At 56.6% G+C, this 18,717-nt stretch overlaps 1 protein-coding gene across 5 annotated transcripts in view; it reads right to left on the bottom strand.

The window, feature by feature from the left end:
- Positions 1–17,580, bottom strand: part of CAPN5 (calpain 5) — a 57,272-nt gene extending 39,692 nt beyond the window's left edge. For 2 of the 5 annotated variants that reach the window (XM_005216288.5, XM_010812728.4), the window contains exons 1-2: positions 17,458–17,580; positions 938–1,163 (exon numbers count right to left, since the gene is read on the bottom strand). In XM_005216288.5, coding sequence (XP_005216345.1) covers positions 938–1,102 — 165 coding nt within the window. In that variant the 5' untranslated portion in view covers positions 1,103–1,163; positions 17,458–17,580. Of the gene's footprint in view, positions 1–937; positions 1,164–15,345; positions 15,522–16,736; positions 16,832–17,457 lie in introns of all 5 variants that reach the window. The other 3 variants (XM_005216289.5, XM_024975408.2, NM_001192894.3) reach the window with 3 other exon arrangements.
- Between the last annotated feature and the right edge of the window lie 1,137 nt (positions 17,581–18,717).

The following is an 18,717-nucleotide window of genomic DNA, read 5'->3' as shown; positions in this document are numbered from 1 at the left end:
CTGACAATAATCAGCAAAGTAAATTTCTTCTACTTGAATGTCACTCTAATCATACTAGAAAAACGTCACATCTGCATCACCTTCATTTGTATCCCCAAAACAACCCTGGGTGGCAGAACAGAGGGCCCCATCTCCCTCATAAGGAAGCTGAGGCCCAGGGAGGCGGTGAGGTCCTGGCTGGGCAGTGGTGGCTACAGAATTGGGGGCCATTCTCCTGGCTCCCTTAAATTAAAAGACACTTGCTCCTTGGAAGGAAAGCTGTAACAAACCTAGACAGCATACTAAAAAGCAGAGCCATCACTTTGCTGACAAAGGTCCTTATAGTCAAAGCTATGATTTTTCCAGTAGTCAGGCCCAGATGTGAGAGTCAGACCATAAAGAAGGCTGAGCGCCAAAGAATCAATGCTTTCGAACTGTAGTGCTAGAGAAGACTCTTGAGAGTCCTTTGGACAGCAAGGCGATCAAACCAATCGATCCTAAAGGAAATCAACTCTGAATATTCATTAGAAGGACTGATGTTGAAGCTGAAGCTCTAATACTTTGGCCACCTGTTGCAAAAAGTCGACTCACTGGAAAAGATCCTGATACTGGGAAAAACTGAAGGCAGGAGGAGAGGAGGGCGACAGAGGATAAGACGGTTGGATGGCATCACTGACTCAATGGACATGAATTTGAGCAAACTAGCAGGTAGTGAAGGACAGGGCAGCCTGGCATGCTGCAGTCCATGGGGTTGCAAAGAGTTGGACACGACTGAGCAACTGAACAACTGGCTCCCTATGCAGATGCAATCTGACAGCAGGAAGGCCCTGCGTCAGCCCCTCCACTTTCTCTGTCACCTAGGGCCTCGGAGTGAGCCCTCCCAGCCATCCACTGTCCCTTGCAGGCTAGGTGGGTCTAGGCCTGCCTGTCTCAGCTCCAGTTCAGACCAGACACTGACCTTGGGCCGCTTCCACCTAACGGTGGGCCCTGGGCTGCCCTTATAGTAGAGCGAGTCGTCGGTGGCGGGGAAGTTGGGGTCCTCAAAGAGCACCTTCCTGCGCAGACAGGCCCGTTTCAGGGCTGAGTAGTTCTGGTTCTCGTAGGGCTTCACGCAGGAGAACATGGTGAATGCTGCCCCGGGAGGCGAGGCCGAGACGAGGCAGCAGAGGGCAGCTCCTGGGCACCTGGAAGGGCAGAAGATCAGAAGATCATCACTTCCTGAGAACTTGAGGCCCGCAGGACCCTGAAGGAGGTGGTCTCTCCCCACCACCCTGGAAAGCGGGCATCTTCATCCCCATTGTACGAGCCAGAATTGAGGCTCAGAGAAGGGGAGAGACCTGCCCGAGGTCACACAGCTGTTAGAAGCAAAGCAGGAAGAGGAATGACTGGCCTGACTCCACAGCCTGAATCTCATTTGTGATGCTCAGCGGTGACGCCAGGCCCATGGGCCAACAGGGTGCAAACACAATGGCGATCAGGGCTGCCTGGACGCACCCATGTCCTCCCTTTCTTTGTTCCACCAGCCTTTCTAGACCTCCCAGGCAGAGTCAGACTAGCGGTGATCCAGCAGCCCCCTGACTGGTGTCACACCCTCAGGAAGTGTTGTTAGTCGCTCAGTTGTGTGTGACTCTTTGCGACCCCATGAACTGTAGCCTGCCAGGATCCTCTGTCCATGCAATTCTCCAGGCAAGAATACTGGAGTAGGTTACCATTTCCTTCTCCAGGAGGTCTTCCTGACCTAGGGATCAAACACGGGTCTCCTGTATTGACAGGCAGATTCTTTATGTCTGTCACATGAGTGTATACTCCTCAGTTCTGTCTCATCACAACAAAGATCTGGAGTGATGGACATTAAAGCCCTCGGCATGTCACAGCTCTCGGGTCTTGGACAGACCGTGTTATAGCTCTCAGGTCTCGAATGGACCATGTTACAGCTCTTAGACAAATCAGTGTTACAGCTCAGTGTTACAGCTCTATTTTATTTAGATAATAACAGGAAAATCCATCCTCAAGGCGTGAGGGCATGTCGACCCAAAGACAGAAGAGAAGAGCGCCCCAGCGTGCTGGGTGGGGGGCGGCGGGGGGGAGCCCCAGCCCTTTGGCTCCTCTTTTTATTTGTTCCCCACCCCACCCCCCAGCCACCCTGGGCCTGCCCTATGTAAATTGGGTTAGCCAGAGTGTTGTTTGTTCTACCTGAGGTCCGACCTTCCTTTGTTCTCTTTTCACTGGCTTTTCTCTTCCTTATCTTTTAGCCACCGCCATTCTGGACTCCTTTTCCCTATTCTAACTACTTAACACGTCTAAGCCACCAGGGAAGCTCCCAGAGTCACGAGATCATCTCTGTCCTGTGTGGAAAACCCTCAGCCCTGGAGACCCCGCCAGCCGTCAATCAATCATGTAGCCTCCTCCCTCCAGGGCTCTGCCTTCTTAACCACACTTCTGGAATCAAGGTTTCCAGTCCCGCAGGGAGCACTCTCCTTAATCCTGGTGACCTTACCTCCCCTGAGGACCCTCAACCTCACCTTGTGACCTTCCAATTCCAAAGCCAGCCTCTCCCACACAGCCTCCCAGACCCTGTAGCACCTCACACACCTGAACAGTCAGCCTCCTCTTCCTGGATTTTGAGGGTGTCCAGCCAGCCTCTCCCACACAGCCTCCCAGACCCTGCAGCACCTCACACACCTGAACAGTCAGCCTCCTCTTCCTGGATTTTGAGGGTGTCCAGCCAGCCTCTCCCACACAGCCTCCCAGACCCTGCAGCACCTCACACACCTGAACAGTCAGTCTCCTCTTCCTGGATTTTGAGGGTGATTTCCAGCACTGATCCTGACCCATCTCCCTCTCTGACCTCCCTTCCCCCTAAATGAAAGTGTTAAGTCACTCAGTCGTGTCTGACTCTTTGCAACCCCGTGGACTGTAGCCTGCCAGTCTCCTCTGTCCATGGAATTCTCCAGGCAAGAATACTGGAGTGGGTTGCCATGCCCTCCTCCAGGGGATCTTCCCGACCCAGGGATTGGACTTGGGTCTTCTGCATTGCAGGCAGATTCTTTACTGTCTGAGCCACTAAGGAAGCCCCCTCAGGTGGTCCTTTAAGGGCTACACCAAGCCCAGGGGTTTGCTCACCTCCCCTGGCTGATGACCCTGATATCCCTGTGTTCAGTTTAGACCCCTCACCTAGGCCCTCCCAGATGAGGACCAGTGGGTCCATTTTTACAAGGGCCAAATCCCACAGCAGAGTCTGGGCTTGAGTCCACGTGCGGCCCCGACACAGAGCCCGACACAGAGGGTGCTGCACCACAAGCATCCTCCCTTCAGCGCCCGCAGTCCAGCACCCTAACCTTGCAGCCGTATGCTGACCAAACCCAGGAGACACAGACTGGACTGACATGGCCAGGAAAGGGCTCCGGGAGGGGAGGGAGCAGCAGCAAGTAAGTGCCCTGACAGATGCTGGGACAGCCAGGCACCTGACGGACAACCCCATCTCCGCCTGTGTAGCTCAGACCCCATCTGGCAGCTCCACGCCCCCCGGAACCTACTTACCATGGGCCTGCTCAGGGCAGCGCCATAAGCCCCACTCCCCAAAGACACAGGCCCCGACTTCCCAGCATAGCTGAGGGAAACCGAGGCAAGGCAGGCTGGCTTCTAGGGCAGACATGAGTTCGAGAGCACGACTGATGTGGGTGTCACTCCCAGCTGTACCCTTCGCCCGCCGTGAGGCCTTGAACAAGTCACTCAGCCTCTCTGAGTCCCCATTTTCTCACCTCCATATTAGGAACAATATTGCCTCAGTAACTGGAAGATGCCAGTATAACTGACCAAAGGCTGAGGAGACTGTTTAGCGGGCCAGAAAGAAGAGGAAGGAGAAGCAGACAAGCTCCCTCTCATTCTCAAGAGAGACCCTCATGTCTCTGGCACCTGCCATGCGCAAACCACCTGGCTAGAGGTCTACATTTAGGATCCACTGGGTATGCCTTTCACTGTTGCCATCTTTCAGAAAAGAGAACTGAGGCTCAGTGCAGGGAGGCGACATGCCCAAGTTCCACGGCAGAGTCTGGACTTGAACCCATATCCTCTGACTTTGGAGCCTCCACCTTGGCCTGGTGACCCCAAAGTGCAGGAGAAAAGGGGGTGAATGCCAGGCCGGGCAGGGCTCACCCCACACACACCCTGCTTATGAGGGGATTCAATGGAGAGGAGAGACAGGAAAGGAAGGAGGTGAGACTGGGCAGTGAGGGCGGAACACAGGTGGACAGGGAGAGCAGGGCCGACAGTCCCTGCCTGCTGAGGGTCGAGGGCTGGCTCGTCCTCTCCTCTGGGCCCGCAGCCACTTCATCTTCTGCCCATACATCGTACTGGGCCCGCGTGTGCCACTGCTGTGTGACCTCAGGCCAACCCCTCACCCTCTCTGGCCATCCCTCTACCTTTCACCCACCCTCCCAGCGTTGGAGGCCTGAGGAAAGAGATGTGAGCCTGGAGAGCCAGCCCCTGGGCTCTGGCACACAGCCACCAGGAGCGCCATTAGCATCCCAGTTTCCGGTAGGACCGGCTCAGGAAACAATTTAAGCTGCAAGAATTAGATCAAAGGAGCTGAAAGCAGGAGGAGCCCAGAAATCAGCTCCAGCAATTCCCGTGTTCAGAGCCCAGAGAACCCAGGGAGGAGGAGCGAGCTGGCCGAGGTCACACAGCCCGGCCGGTGGAGAGTGAGGGTTCTGGCCGCCCTCCAGGCCTCGCAGCGGCCAACACGCTGGGAAGGTTTGCTCCTGAGGATAGAAGGGAGGCACAAGCCGAGAGGGGAAAGCTCAGCCGGGCCCAGGGCCAGGAGATCAGGGCCCAGGCCTGGCTGGGCGGAGGGTCTGACCCAGTTCAGCCATCTCTCCAGCCTCACGCCTGCCGCCAGGCTGACCCTGGCCTCCTTAGCCCAGCCTCTCTGGCCCTGGCCTCTGCACAGGCTGCACTTCCCCCACTGCCCTCCTGCACCCTTCACCTGCCCCAAGGTCACCTCCCAGTCCATCCACTGGGTCAACACCCCAAGCCTCTGAGCTTTGTTCCCTCCCTGTAGTTCCAGGCATAACCACTGATGGCACAGATAAACCAGCCACCAAGAAAACGAGCTTCCAAACCCCAGCCTCTGCTTTCCGTGTCTGAGCCGGGGGCACGTCCTGTCTTCTGCAGTATTACACTGAGTTGGAGGCACTAACAGGACAGCCCGAGCCTCCTAGCTGCCCCCTAGCCTGCCCTCTTCCCTCTGCCCCTGCCCGTCTCCCCGAGCCCTGCCCCCTCAATTCTCCACCTGGAGCCTAAGTTCCCACAAGCTCCTCGCAGACCACTCAGGGCCGTTGGACACACTGTTCCATCCACACGGGCACAGCTGGAGAGCTCCTGGTCGCCTGTCAAGAGTTGGCCCAAGTGCCTCCCACCTGCCTGACACTGTCCCTCCTTCCACCTCCACAGTCCCGGGACCCCGTGACAGCACCTGCTGTTTACCCCATCTGCACATGACTTATCTGCCTCCCAGCCTGCAGCCCTTCAGGACACAACCCACGTTCGGCTCCTCTCTGTGTCCCTAACGTCCAACCTTAGGGAGCAGGTTCAGTGAATTGGGGCTGAGTGCGCCGACACAGGTGATGCAGGAGGAATTCCTTCGCGGACGGGAAAAACAGGTTCAAAGAGGGGCCAGGACTCCCAAGGGAGAGCAGCTTGCCATATCAGAGCCGCACCAGCTCTAGGTCTCCTGAAGGCCAGGGTTCACTAGATGGAGCCTCTATCTCTCTCTCCCCTCCTGCTCCTGACTGTCCGGGGAAGATATGGCTAAAGCCCTGGTGCCCTGGTTCCCCTAAGCTGTGAAAGCTGCACAAGCCATGTCGCCTCTCTGGTCTTCATGGCCCTTGTCTGGGAGGAAGAGATAATGCACCAAGGCCTCTGGGAGGATCAAATGAGATAGGGCCGCGTGAAACAGGAACGTCACTTTCTGACCGGTGCGTGCTGTGCCCCCAGGGTGTCAGCGCGGCTGTCTGCAGCTCTTCTACAACGTGCCTCCCCAGACAGGAAGGGCACAACAGTTCAAGGTTTCTGTCCCCACGGAACATCATGGTCTAGTGCAGTCCACAGACACAGGCAGCACAGAATATGTGTCATTTCAGAGGTTCCAGCAAGAGGGACACAAAGAGGCCTTCACAAGTCCTGGGCCCAGAAGTCAGCTGTGCTTCGGGAGAGAAAGGCCACTCCAGGCAGAGGGAACCGCTCAAGCGAAGTCTCAGAGGCAGAGAAGCACCAGGCAACTCAGACACAGCCTGGCACAGTGGAGCCCTGTGGACGGAGACCAGGGGCGCTGACCTGGGTCAGAACAAGGGCACGGGACCCCCTGCCAGGGAGGTCAGAGAACACAGTCTTCCAGTAGGTCATTTATCCGACAGCCACTCCTGAGTTTGAATCCCAGCTGCATGACTTACCTCTGTGTATCCTTGGGTAAGTTGCTAACCCCTCTGAGCTGCTGCTGTCAGCCCTTCCTGGTTCCAGTCTCTAGGGTGGCATCTGCCCTACAGGAGCTCTGTCTAGCTTCACCTTGGAAACGGTGTGTACTACCTTCCGGGAGGGCTGGCCAGATCTGCTGTCCCTGGACCTGCTGGAGGTGGTGGGGACAGGCCAGCAGTACATGGGCAGAGTAAGGGCCCATCTTGCAGCAGGCCATACAGAGCCAGCTGGGGCTGGGGGACCCGATACCACTGAGCCTTCCCTGGACAGTTCAGCCACTGCAGCCAGGGAGAAAACAGGGGAGAGTTTTAGTCTCATTTTTTAAATGAGGACATCAAGGAGCATGTACAAAACCTGCAGCCCGTCAGCTGGACCCCAAGCCTCCAGCCTTTCCCCAGCGTACTCTGGCTTAGCACTGGGATCATTTTAGAGGGCGCTCGAAAATGCTTTGTGCTGTGCTTAGTCGCTCAATTGTGTCTGACTCTTTGAGACCCCATGGACTGCAGCCCACCAGGCTCCTCTATCCATGGGGATTCTCCAGGCAAGAATTCCCTGGAGTGGGTTGCCATTCCCTCCTCCAGGGGAATCTTCCCAACCCAGGGATCGAACCCAGTCTCCCGCATTGCAGGCACATTCTTTACCATGTGGCAATAACTGTCAGTAAGAAAGTGATTCCCTGCAAGGAGAACTCAGTTTGTCCAGCAAATCCTGATTCCTTCACAGCCCTTGCCCATTTACTTAACAAGAGGAGCCAGGCCCAGGCTCAAAGCAACAGCACCTGGCTAGAACTGAATGGATTTTTCTGTTGTTTTACTTTTTAAGATCTTTCCAGTTACCTTGTATTTATGGAGAGTAATACTGACTTTTCATACTGTTCATGCTTTTGAACTGTGGTATTGGAGAAGACTCTTGAGAGTCCCTTGAACTGCAAGGAGATCCAACCAGTCCATTCTAAAGGAGATCAGTCCCGGGTGTTCTTTGGAAGGACTGATGCTAAAGCTGAAACTCCAATACTTTGGCCACCTCATGCAAAGAGCTGACTCATTGGAAAAGACTGATGCTGGGAGGGATTGGGGGCAGGAGGAGAAGGGGACGACAGAGGATGAGATGGCTGGATGGCATCACCGACTCAATGGACATGAGTTTGAGTAAACTCCGGGAGTTGGTGATGGACAGGGAGGCCTGGCGTGCTGTGATTCATGGGATCGCAAAGAGTCGGACACGACCGACTGACTGAACTGAACTGAACTGAACTGAATACTGACTTTCCGTTTACAGTAAACACACGGTTTCCTTTGAAAAGTATCAAGGAAGAAGGAAATTGATTTCAAGAATCTAAGTTCCCAGTGGTGTAGGTGGGAACCTCAGAATTACACCACGCCTGGAGACTGCATTCAAGAGCTGTGTGGCAGGGGAAAGAAAGTCACACTACCTCTCTGAGCCGTAGGGCTTCCTCTGAGAGGTGGAATAACAGAGCCAGCACTCGGGGGCCCCAGGCCATTTGGAAAAGAGCAAGCTGGAGGACCCACAGTCACGGTTAACAAGACCTTTCAAAAGCTCTAGTAACTGACACAGCGTGGGGCTGGCACAGGGTAGACAGACCAAGGGAACAGACCAGAAAGTTCCTCTGATTTTGACAAAAGGTGACATCACAGTGCCTTAGTGAAAGGATGATCTTTTCAGCTCATGGTGCTCAGTCGACTGGCTATCCTTGTGGGAAAAGCTTCGTTGTGACCCCAGCCTCACACCATACACAAAAGCAATTTCACACAGGCTGCAAATCTGACTGAAAGGTAAAACAACAAAGCTTTTTGAAGAAAACATTAGAAAAGGCATATCCACACAGTAAACAGACAAAAAGGAAAGTGCTCAACTGCACTGATCATCAAGGAAATACAAATTAAAGGCACAGTGAGATGCCATTATACCCTGATCAGAACGGCTGCAGGAAGAGACACACATACATACGCTCTCTCCCCCAAGTCCAGCTCTTCCACATTGCTGGTGGGAGGATCAACTGGTAAAACCTCTTTGCAAAACCGTTTGACCATATTAATTAAGGCTGAACAAATGCTTAATCACTCAGTAATTCTACTCATAAGTATACACTGAACAGAAACACATGCACATATTCACCAACAATAAAAAAAAGAAATACAAGAATGTTTAGCACAGAAGTATTTCTTATAGCCGAAAATTAGAAACAACTCAAATGCCTATCATCAGAAGAAAGGATGAATGTGGTGCTCAATGGAATATTACACACAGTGAAAATGGGCAAATTATTAAGCAATGCTGTGATTCCACTGATGGAAAATTGGAAAGCAGCCCTAAGTCACCTTTGGTGAGTACAAGGCAGGATGGTGGCTGCCTTTAGGGGTAGTGACTGGAAGGGGCAAGAGGGGGCTTCTGGGACTCCAGTAACACTGCTCCTTGATCTGGGTGGTGGCCACGTGGAACGGTCACAGAGCTGTATGTCTCTGATTTATGCATCGTTCTGTAGGTCAGTTGTGATTTAATAAAAGTCATAAACAGAAAAAGTTAGCGCAATATCCCAGGAAGAAGGGCTCGCTGAATCTAGTGACCCAGATCTCACCAGTTCTGGGTCCCTCGTAGCCCAGCCTGACAGACTGGACATTACATGTATGTAGGGTCCTGCCTGGCACCCAAGATGACCCAGGGGGTATGGAGCAGGGAAAGAGCCCAGGCTGGGTCAGAGTCCTGGCCTCTGGCCTTTTCACGCACAGGTGTGGGCCTCCTTCTCCGTCTCACAGGCCACTTGTGGCTTTGACCCTTGGAGTGCTCAACCCTAAGAGAGGACCCACAAGGTGGGGGTGGCAGGCCCACACCCCACTGGACACACAACTCCAAAGCTCCCTCTCTGAGAAGGGAGCACCAGCCAGCCAGGCACCATGCTCAGGAGCTGCTCTGGGCCCCGAGGCCAGGAACTGAGCTGAGGCAGGGCGGCAGTGGAGGTGCGGGAGGAGACCACAGGCCAGGCTGCGCGGGATCCCAGCCAGAGGTTCTGGAAGGGGATCAGGCTTCATCCCGAGCTGATGGAGCTGGGAAGGGTGCTGAGCAGGGGAGGGACTTGAGATCCACCTGCTGCCACACGGAGAAGGCACTGGGGAAGGACGAGACCAGGGCGGAAAAACCAGAAAGCAGGTCAGAGAGCTTGTGCGCTCATGTGTGGATGAGAGCAGACACGTTTCAGAGCTGGGTGGGAGGCAGACCCACCTGTCCCTGGGGACCAGCCTGTTGTGGGAGTGAAAGGGAGACCGCAAAAGGGCTCGCTGGGGGGGGGGTCCCTCCTCTGGGCCCCCATCCCCACACCCCTCCGTGGGTGCCCATGCTGCAGCATGGCTCGGCAGAAGGGGAGTGATCCAGGGCCAGCTGAAGGAGCCAAGGATGCCTGATAGGCTAAGCGCACCCACCCTTCCTCAACCTCCCACCACATCCCACTCCACGACACAGAGCCCCGGCCCCTTTGCCATATGACCAGAGAAGGGCCAAAGAGCTGCATCTTACAATTCCAGGAACAGTCAGTGAATGTTCTCATCTTCACTGGCATCCCTCTGGGCTGGTCCTGAGCTCACAGGAGAGGATCAGATCCCCCAGGCAGTCCAGTCCCCAGGAGGAGGGGCACAGGGGACAGAGGCAGAGCAAGACTAAGCAGGAAACACTGCGGTCAGGGCACCCAGAAGTCATGCAATAGGGGAGGGAAGGATGGTGGTGTCTCTGGGCTGGAAGGCTAGGCGGGGATGAGCAGGGGAGAGGGGCAGGATGCACTCCAGGTGGAGGGAGGGCAGAAGAGCCCCAGGTAACAGCCAGAAGGTGGGGGGCGGGGTGGAAGCAGATCCTCGGAGTGGGGAAAGCTAGCAGGACCAGCTCTGCAGGACATGGGCCTTCACTGGGGAAGCCAAGGGGAGATACGGAGGGTCAGATGCTGAAGCAGTAATGCGAGCCAAGGAGGGCCTCTTGGGAGCCAGGGCGGGGAAGCCCAGCGGCCAGGGAGGGGGCCAGGAGCCCCAAACCCTGGTAACTGCCTGGCTCTTTGCATGGATTGGGTTTTATCAACTGTTCACGCCCATTTATCCGACAGCCATTCCTGTTTCCCTTCTGCCCCACAAGCCACCATCAACACATCCCTCCATCCTACTGTGGTTGAACTTGGCCTCCAGGATCGCCTCCCTCCCTTCACCATGGGCCGAGGAACAATGGCAGGGCAGCGGGGAGAGCACAGGAGGAGGGTGAGCTGGCTCCGGCAGCAGAGCCGGGGGGCCAGGTTCCATGAGTCACTCCAGCCAAGGCTAGCTGAGCAGGCAGCATCGGGGCTGGGAAATCCTGTCTTTCTTCTCCACTGCCCTCCCCTTATCGTGTCTTTGTCTAATCCAGTCTCCACCCAGCTGCAGTGATCTTTCTAATACATAAACCTGACCAAATGCCCTGTGCTAAGGGATGAGGGGGCCTGGAGGGCAGGGCCAGGCATGCTGGGGGCGCAGAGCCTCTCGCGCTGGTCCTGGGGGACAGTGGTCCTGGGGGACAGTGGTCCTGGGGCACTGACGGCCTCTGCAGTGTATCTGGGGGGAACGTCAGCCTCGGGGTCGGCTCGCTGGGTGGCTCTGGCTGAGCCCCTGGGCCTTTGACCCTGCGCGGTCCCACTGAGACCCGGGTGTTGTGCAGACGGGGCTGGGAAGCCTCGGCAAACAGGTGAGATCCAGCCGGATCTGCCGGGCGTGGGCAGGGCCCCGAGAAGCTGGAAACCTTCCCGGGCAGCAGGCGGGCCAAGGTTCAGCCTCCAGCAGGGCAACCAGCTGGTTTGGGCACTGAAAGTCACTGGGTCTGAAACCCAGGCCACCACATCCTGGTGAGAAGATGCTGGAGAGTCGGGGGGGGGGGGGGGGTGCGGGGCACGGGGCAGATGAGCACCTACGCTGCTGCCCTTCTCTCTTCTACTGGGGAGAGGGGGTCACAGGTGCTGCTCACTCCACACAAGGGTAGCAGCCTGACTATAACGAGACTTGATCGGGTCACTGAAGCTTCCTCAGCTCTCCAGCACTGTGTGACCTCAGGCCAGCCCTGTCCTCGCCGGCCGGCCGGCTCTCACTGTTGAATGGTGGAGAGCGGAGGCTTCTTGCGTTTCTCCAATGAGCTATGTTGTCTGTCACCAGAGCAGCCTCTTTTCCTGCTTCCTGCACAGGCAGTCTCGGCCCCTAGAACCACCTGCCACCAAAGCTCAAGGCTGGAAACCTGGTGGGGATGGTGCCCATTTCTCAGACTGGGAAACAGCTCAATTCCTGGGTCAAGCTCCTACACACCCTCAGAAATGAGCTCGACTCTTCTCATCACACAGATGAGCTCTGAGACGGAAGAGATGCATTCAGGACAGTCAGGGGCGCATCTCACACCAGAGTTCTGCTTTGCCTGGCCCAGCACACCCTCCCTCAAGCAAAGACAGTGACCCACTGATCAGCCCCAGGGAGTCCCAGTTAGCTGCGTGCTCCCATTCAGCCTTCACACATCCGCTCTGCTCTGGCCAAGGCGGCAGTGAGGAGTCAGACAGGGCCCAGTCCGGGAAGTCAGCCTGGTGGAGGACAGTGACCCCAGCACCGGGCGGAGAGAGCTCTCTAAGAGGACAGTGGTTCATTCAGATGGGGCTGGAAAGCCTCACGGAGGAGGCAGCATCAAAGCAGGAGTTCCAAGGGTGGGCTGCAATTTTTCCAGACAGAAGTGGAAGGTTTGGAGGAAGATGGAACCTTCTGGGAGGAGACAAACATTTAGGCAAGGCTGGAGGACAGGGCACGGGGGAAAGGAAGAAAGAAGGGGCTTGCAGGCCACACTGCCACAGCAGGGTCGTGGGGACCCTGAAAGACCAGCGAGGGTGCTGGGCTACTGGACAATTTACAAGACGGCTGGATGGAAAGGAGGCCAGGAGGCAGGCAGGGAGGCCAGGCTGCAGAAACGACCCCAGAGCATGGCCTTGGCTGGAGAGACCAAATGGAGACCCAATACTGGGGCGGGGTCCTACAGCACACAGCCAGGCCATCTCCGGGAGGCTGGCTGCAAGTCCTTCCTTGGAGGCACCATGAGGCTCCCCACCTCCCAGATGACAAACTCATCTCCTTCCGGGGTGAGCAACCTGTTGGCAGCACCTCTGGGCTCCACGTTCTGCTCTGCCCCATGTCACATTCTCGCCCAAGGCAGCCTTGAACGCAATGCCAGCTCCTCCTCCTCCCTGTGCCCAAAGGGAAAATCAGAGCCTCAGAAAGTCCCGTCCGCACGCTCATCATCAGATGGGGAGACAGAGGCCCAGGAGGGGCACAACAGTTACCTTCCTTGTGCCTCAGGGCTCTCGCTCATCTGTAAAATGCAGTCTCCTGCTCTCTGGCCCAACCTGTCCCAACTGTGGCTCCCCTCATCCCTCTCTCCTGTAGGCAGGACTTAGCCCCAGTCAGCCTTGATGCACTCATCTGCAAAATGAGGCTCCCAGCCTGGCCCTCCCCAGTGATGGTGGGGATCAAGTGACCCTCACGACACTAGGGTTAGTGAATGAATGTCTGAGATGCACTCCACCCTGGAAGGGGCTTCCCAGGGGGTGCCAGCGGTAAAGAACCTGCCTGCCGATGCAGCAGATGTAAGAGACGAAGGCTTGATCCCTGGGTCAGGAAGATCCCCTGGAGGAAGGCATGGCAACCCACTCCAGTGTTCCTGCCTGGAGAATCCCATGGACCGAGGAGCCTGGGGGGCTACAGTCCATAGGGTCGCACAGAATCAGACACGTGTGAAGCAACTTAACACACATGCAAGCATGCTGGAAGGCTTAACCTGACGGCATGTTAAGGATCCCGGGATGGGGTCTGGTCACTGGGGCAACCCCTGGGGACACACCAGCACACTGCCCCAGAGGTGCTGCAGCCCAGGCTCTGCCAGCCGAAGCCTCTAGGCTGAGGGTGACAGACGCTGAGGGTGACCCCCTGGGGGATCTCTGAGAGTGGGACCTGAGATGACACTGCAGGTGGCTCCTGTGGTAGGGTGAATGACGGGTCCCCCAAATACAGACTCCATAGTCCCTGGAACATGCAAATGTTACCTTATATGGCAAAAAAGATTTTGCAGATGTGATTAAAGAACTTGAGATGGAGAGATTATCCTGGATTATCTGGGGAGATCCTAAATGTAATCACAGGTGTCCTTAAGAAGAGGGCAGAGGGAGATGTGACTCCAAAAGAGGAAAAGGCAACGGGACTACGGAAGTAGCGAGATGCGGTGATGGGGTCACGAGGAACACGGACAGCCACAAGGAACAGAGGCGGCCCTGGGGCCTCCAGAAGGAACTAGCCTGACTCCTTGACTTGAGCCCCTAAGACTCTTTTCAGACCTTTGACCTCCAAAACAGTAAGAGAATAAACCTGTGTTGTTTTAAGCCACTGTGTGGATGTGTGTGTCTCAGTCATGTCTGACCCCTTGAGACCCCATGCACTGTCAGCCACCAGGCTCCTCTGTCCATGGGGTTTTCCAGGCAACCCACTGGAGTGGGTTGCCATTTCCTACTCCACTGAAGCCACTAAACTTGTGTTAATTTATCACAGCAGCGACAGGCAATGAATACGATGAATACAGCTCCTGTAGGTATGCAGCCTCATACCTCTCTCCTAGTGGAGGAACTGAGTGAGGATGAAGCTGTTACTCCTTGAACTGCTCCCAAGGAAAATAAAGTCACCCCAAACTTCAGTGTCTTAGTTACTATTGTTAGTAACAAACCAGTTGATTGCCCCCACCTCACCCTGTTGGCAGAAGTACCCAGCAGGGGGCTCTGAGGCTGGGGCTGGCTGATCAGGCCAGCAGACAGTCTGCCTTTTGTCCCCTGGGCTGCAAGGTCCTGAGGTCATCGGGGCACACCCTGACAGTGCTGGCCAGCTGGCTACCAATGTGGGCTTGGTCTGCTCTGGCCACCAGCCCCCTTGTCCCAGAGCTGACCACAGCCACCACTGTGGCAAAAAACCACAGTCCACACCCACAGGCCACCATGCCTCAGCCAGCAGCACCCTCCCTCACACCCGCAGCCTCGGGAAAGCCAGAGCCCCTGGAAACACAGCCCTGAGCAATTAGAACCGGGAGCAGGAACTCAGGCCATTACAGGCAAGCAAATGCTCACATTGCGCAATTTCCTACATCCAAGCCTGAAGGCTGGCTTCCTAAAACATCCTGGATTAGAACCCCAAAGGGACTTGGCCCATTTTGCTGTTAGCGAGCAAGGAAAGGCAAGGCCTGAGGCCAAAGCAAGTGAGGCAATCCCAGGGCATCACCATCAACCCAGGGAGGAGATGCTGCAGAGTGGGGGGCCCTGAAGATAAGGCCCGGGGGGGTCGGGGGGAGGCTATTGCCAGTCAAGGAATGTTTTGAGTAGAAAGGGAAGGCATGAAGGGGCAGGTCTCTGGAGGGGCTAGAGGAGTGGAGTGGGGGGGTTTTTAAAGGCACTCAGAACACTAGAGTACATGGGAGGGCAGAGGAAGGCCGGGTGAGGCGAGAAGACCAGCAGCAGACAGATCTCCTGCCTGCCTGGCCCCGGAGAGCAAGCCCACCCACGGGAGTGGGTTGAGAGGGCCACAGTTTCCAACCACAGAAGCCAAGAGGGGCTTCCTCTTTCCTTTCACCCTTCTCCCAAAGTCGGCCCCTCCTTCCTCTGGGCTGTTCCTTCCCCAGGGAAGAAAGGACTAAGTGATGCGGTTAGTTATATGTTATTATAGTTATAGTTATTAGTTATAATGACGACTAAACACCATGTACTTTGTAATGCACTTTTAGTGATACAAATTAACTTCATCATCAACCCCCGAATCCCTACGTTTAGGCAGCATTTATCCCCATTTCACATATGAAGAAACTGAGACTCACAGGGGAAGTTTCCTGCCTCAAGGTCACGTGCAGAGCCAGTCTCGGCTGGGAGGAAGCTTGACACATGTCAGGCCCTGCAGGTAGGAGAGGTCATGGAGGCAGGTTTTGCAGTGCCCACTGGGGGCTCCAAAAGGGCCTCTCATTCAGGCACCAGGGCTCAGGGCTGTCCTGGGAGCCTGCAGGGAAGTCAAGGGCAGAAGCAGCCAGAGACAGCACTGGTCTGGGACCAGTGTTCTGGACGTCACCCCCCCACACACACCCCCCAAAACCCACAGGCCTCTCACACCTCATCAACTTCCCCAAACCTGCTCCACCGCCAGTGGTGGCCCCAACTCAGAAAGGGCTCCCCCAGACACCCTTCCCCATGCTCCACCCCTCTCCCATGGGAAGCCCTATCAGATCCCTCCTTGGGTGCCAAGCCAAGTCTGGGTGGGGAGCTGGGAAGGGGAGAGGCAAGGGGAAAGAGAAGGGGGCTTCTCCTTGCTCTGGCCCTCTGCTCACTGGCCTCCAGAGCAACTCGCCCACCACAGAGCCACACATCTGATGATCTAATGCCCTTTTTTGTCGTTGCTCAGTCCCTAACTCTGGTCCGACTCTTTGGGACCCCATCCACTGCGGCACGCTGCGCTTCGCTGTCATTCTCGCCCCTACCCTTGGACCACATGCAGTTGCATGCTTCCAGGCCTTCACTCATCTATCCCCAGGCCTGCAGTGCCCTGCCCTTTCTTTTCTGCTGGGTGAACTTTTCATCCTTCAGCACCCAGTACAGATGTATCCTTCACAGTGAAACCTCGCCCAGCTCCTGGGCAGGGGCGAGGTTTGGGTGCATTGGGTGCATTGGTGTGCAACTCTGGGCAGGGGCTTCCGGGTTTGACCCATCCGCTTCATCAGTCAGAAGAGAGGTTCCTCAGGGTAATGACCCCGCCTAAGCACCTAGATGTCCTGGCTTCCAGCTCTGGCCTGAAGCAGCAACAGCTGGGTCCACCCTGCCCCGCCCTCAGCAGGGAAAGCAGCCAGGCCTCCCCACCCCCACCCGGGGAACTCCAGACCGCAGCAAAGGCCAGGCCCAAAGACCCTGGGTAGGAGGGTCTCAATCCTTGCAGCAGAACAATAGTTCCCTCAGGAGTCCTCACCTAAGTATGGGTAGACTGAGCCCCACTCTCAAACTCCCTCTCTTCCAGGAAGTCTGCCCAGATTTCTCCCTCCCCAGAATCCTAAAAATAATTGACCTCGCACTTCTCTCTAGCTGCTGGTGCAGGGAAAGGATTCTGATTTGAGAGCCAGGCCAACTCAGGTACAAAATTCTGGTTTAGCAGTCCTGAGAGCAAGAGTAGCCTCCACCCTCTGAGCCCCACTCTCCTCAACCCTGTGGGGTCTGGGTTGACTCTCACCACAGGAAATGAAACCTGGAGAGAACTTGGCACCTGTTAATCATCCGTCCTGCTTCACCTCTGGAACCCTGGTGGGTCTCCTCCGACTCCCAACTCTGAAGGAGGGAAGCATGATCCGAGAAGCGCAAGACCCATTCTCCCCCAGTTCTGCCTGCCTCCCCGGCCCCCTCACACATACACCCAAGCCCTGCAGCCCAGGGAAAAGGCCCCTATCCAACCTGACAAGAGGATCAGGAAGGGAACCGGCTTTGGTCTTGCCCCTTTTCCCAAGCGGCCAGGGACGGGGGATGGGGAAGCACCCCGGAGGGGTTGTAGAATTGAAAGGGTGGAGGTCTGGGAAGGGATAGGAAAGGGAATCCTGAGGAAGAGGAGGGGAAGAGCCAGTCAAGCCCCGGGAGCTAAGCCCCCAGCTGGTATGAACTAGGAAAACAGCTCCGGAACACCCAGGTGCAGTGGGAGGACGCCCCTCGTCGCGGATGGGGGTGGGGAGAGCCCCGGGGGCCGGGGCGGATCCCAGGCGGTCCTCGCCCCTCCACCCCGGGGCCTCAAAGCCAGCGCTCACCTCTTTCCTCCCCAGCGGCGGGGTGTGTACCCCCACACCCACCGATTCGTGATCACAGGGCACGCGCTGCCCCGCAATGCACCCGTACACACACACCCCCGAAACACACATGAACACCCGCGCGCTCGCACACGCCTCCCTCTGCGCAGCGTCTTCTACCTGCCGCGCCGCCGCGGGTCCAGCGGATTCGGGGATGCAGCGCTCGGCGCCGGCACCGGAACAGAGGCTGGACCTCCCCCCACTTAGTGGCCTCCGGCTCCGGCCCGCGATCGGCTGGGGCTGGCCTGGGGCGGGGGCTCGAGCTAGGACTCCCTGGGCGGCCCGCCCCGCCCCGCGGCCTCCGCCCAGCTGGGGACGGGGGCGTGGTTTCCAGCGAGGCTGAAGGGACAGGATTGATGCGCATGCGAACTGGTGCCGAGCTCCGAGGCGACCCGGGCGTGAGGTGGCTGCGGAGTTCCCGCTGGAAAGTAGGAGAGGATTTGGGGGCCCGCGCGCCTCAGCCCAACCCCTGACCGCTTGATCGGGACCCGTGTTCTCCCGTCCCTTCCTCCCTACATCTCCAGGAGTCCCCCAGGGCCCAGCCGAGCCTGGCACTGAGCCAGGGGGCTGGGAAAAGAAGGACACGAAGAGGCGAGCACCCGTCTCCATGTCCGTGTTTGTGCGTGTGATAGTCACTCAGTCGTGTCCCACCTCTTTCGACCTCATGGACTGTAGCCGGCCAGGCTCCTCTGTCCATGTGATTCTCCAGGCAACGCTGGATTGAGTTGCCATTTCCTCCTCCAGGGGATCTTCCAGACCCAGGTATCCAACCTGGGTCTCCTGCATTGCAGGCAGATTTTTTCCTGGTGGGAGCCACCAGGAAAGCCCCTTTTCATGTCCATGCTGCTGCTGCTGCTGCGTCATCACTTCAGTCGTATCCGACTCTGTGCGACCCCATGGATGGAGCCTACCAGGCTCCTCCATCCATAGGATTTTCCAGGCAACAGTACTGGAGTGGGGTGCCAATTCGGGATGGAGGAGCCAGACCCAGACCCCTGGAGGTGCAAAGAGGGCCCTTGTCAAATGGGGAAAGCTGGTTCCAGACCCATATCGAATATTTATTTACTTGTGCAATGATGGGAGGACAGAAGGAGGGGCATATTCCCCAAATAAGATAGAGAAGGTTTGTGAGTGACCAGTCCTGGCACACAGTAGGGGCTCTGGGATGGCAGGACAGACGTGCTTATTATGTTCATCGGAGGCCTAGGTCAGCCCACTTCGAAGATGAAGAAGTTCAGACCCACCATCTCTCCCTCCTGTGTTCCCCTGCACACTAAGTCACTTCAGTAGTGTAGGACTCTATGCAACTCTATGGACTGTGGCCGGCCAGGCTCCTCTGTCCATGGGAGTCTCCAGGCAAGAATATTGGAATGGGTTGCC

The sequence above is a fragment of the Bos taurus genome, chromosome 15 (assembly GCF_002263795.3).
Source record: "Bos taurus isolate L1 Dominette 01449 registration number 42190680 breed Hereford chromosome 15, ARS-UCD2.0, whole genome shotgun sequence".
NCBI lineage: Eukaryota > Metazoa > Chordata > Mammalia > Artiodactyla > Bovidae > Bos > Bos taurus.
The sequence above is the reverse complement of the archived record's forward strand: the minus strand, read 5'-3'. Positions and strand labels throughout refer to the sequence as shown.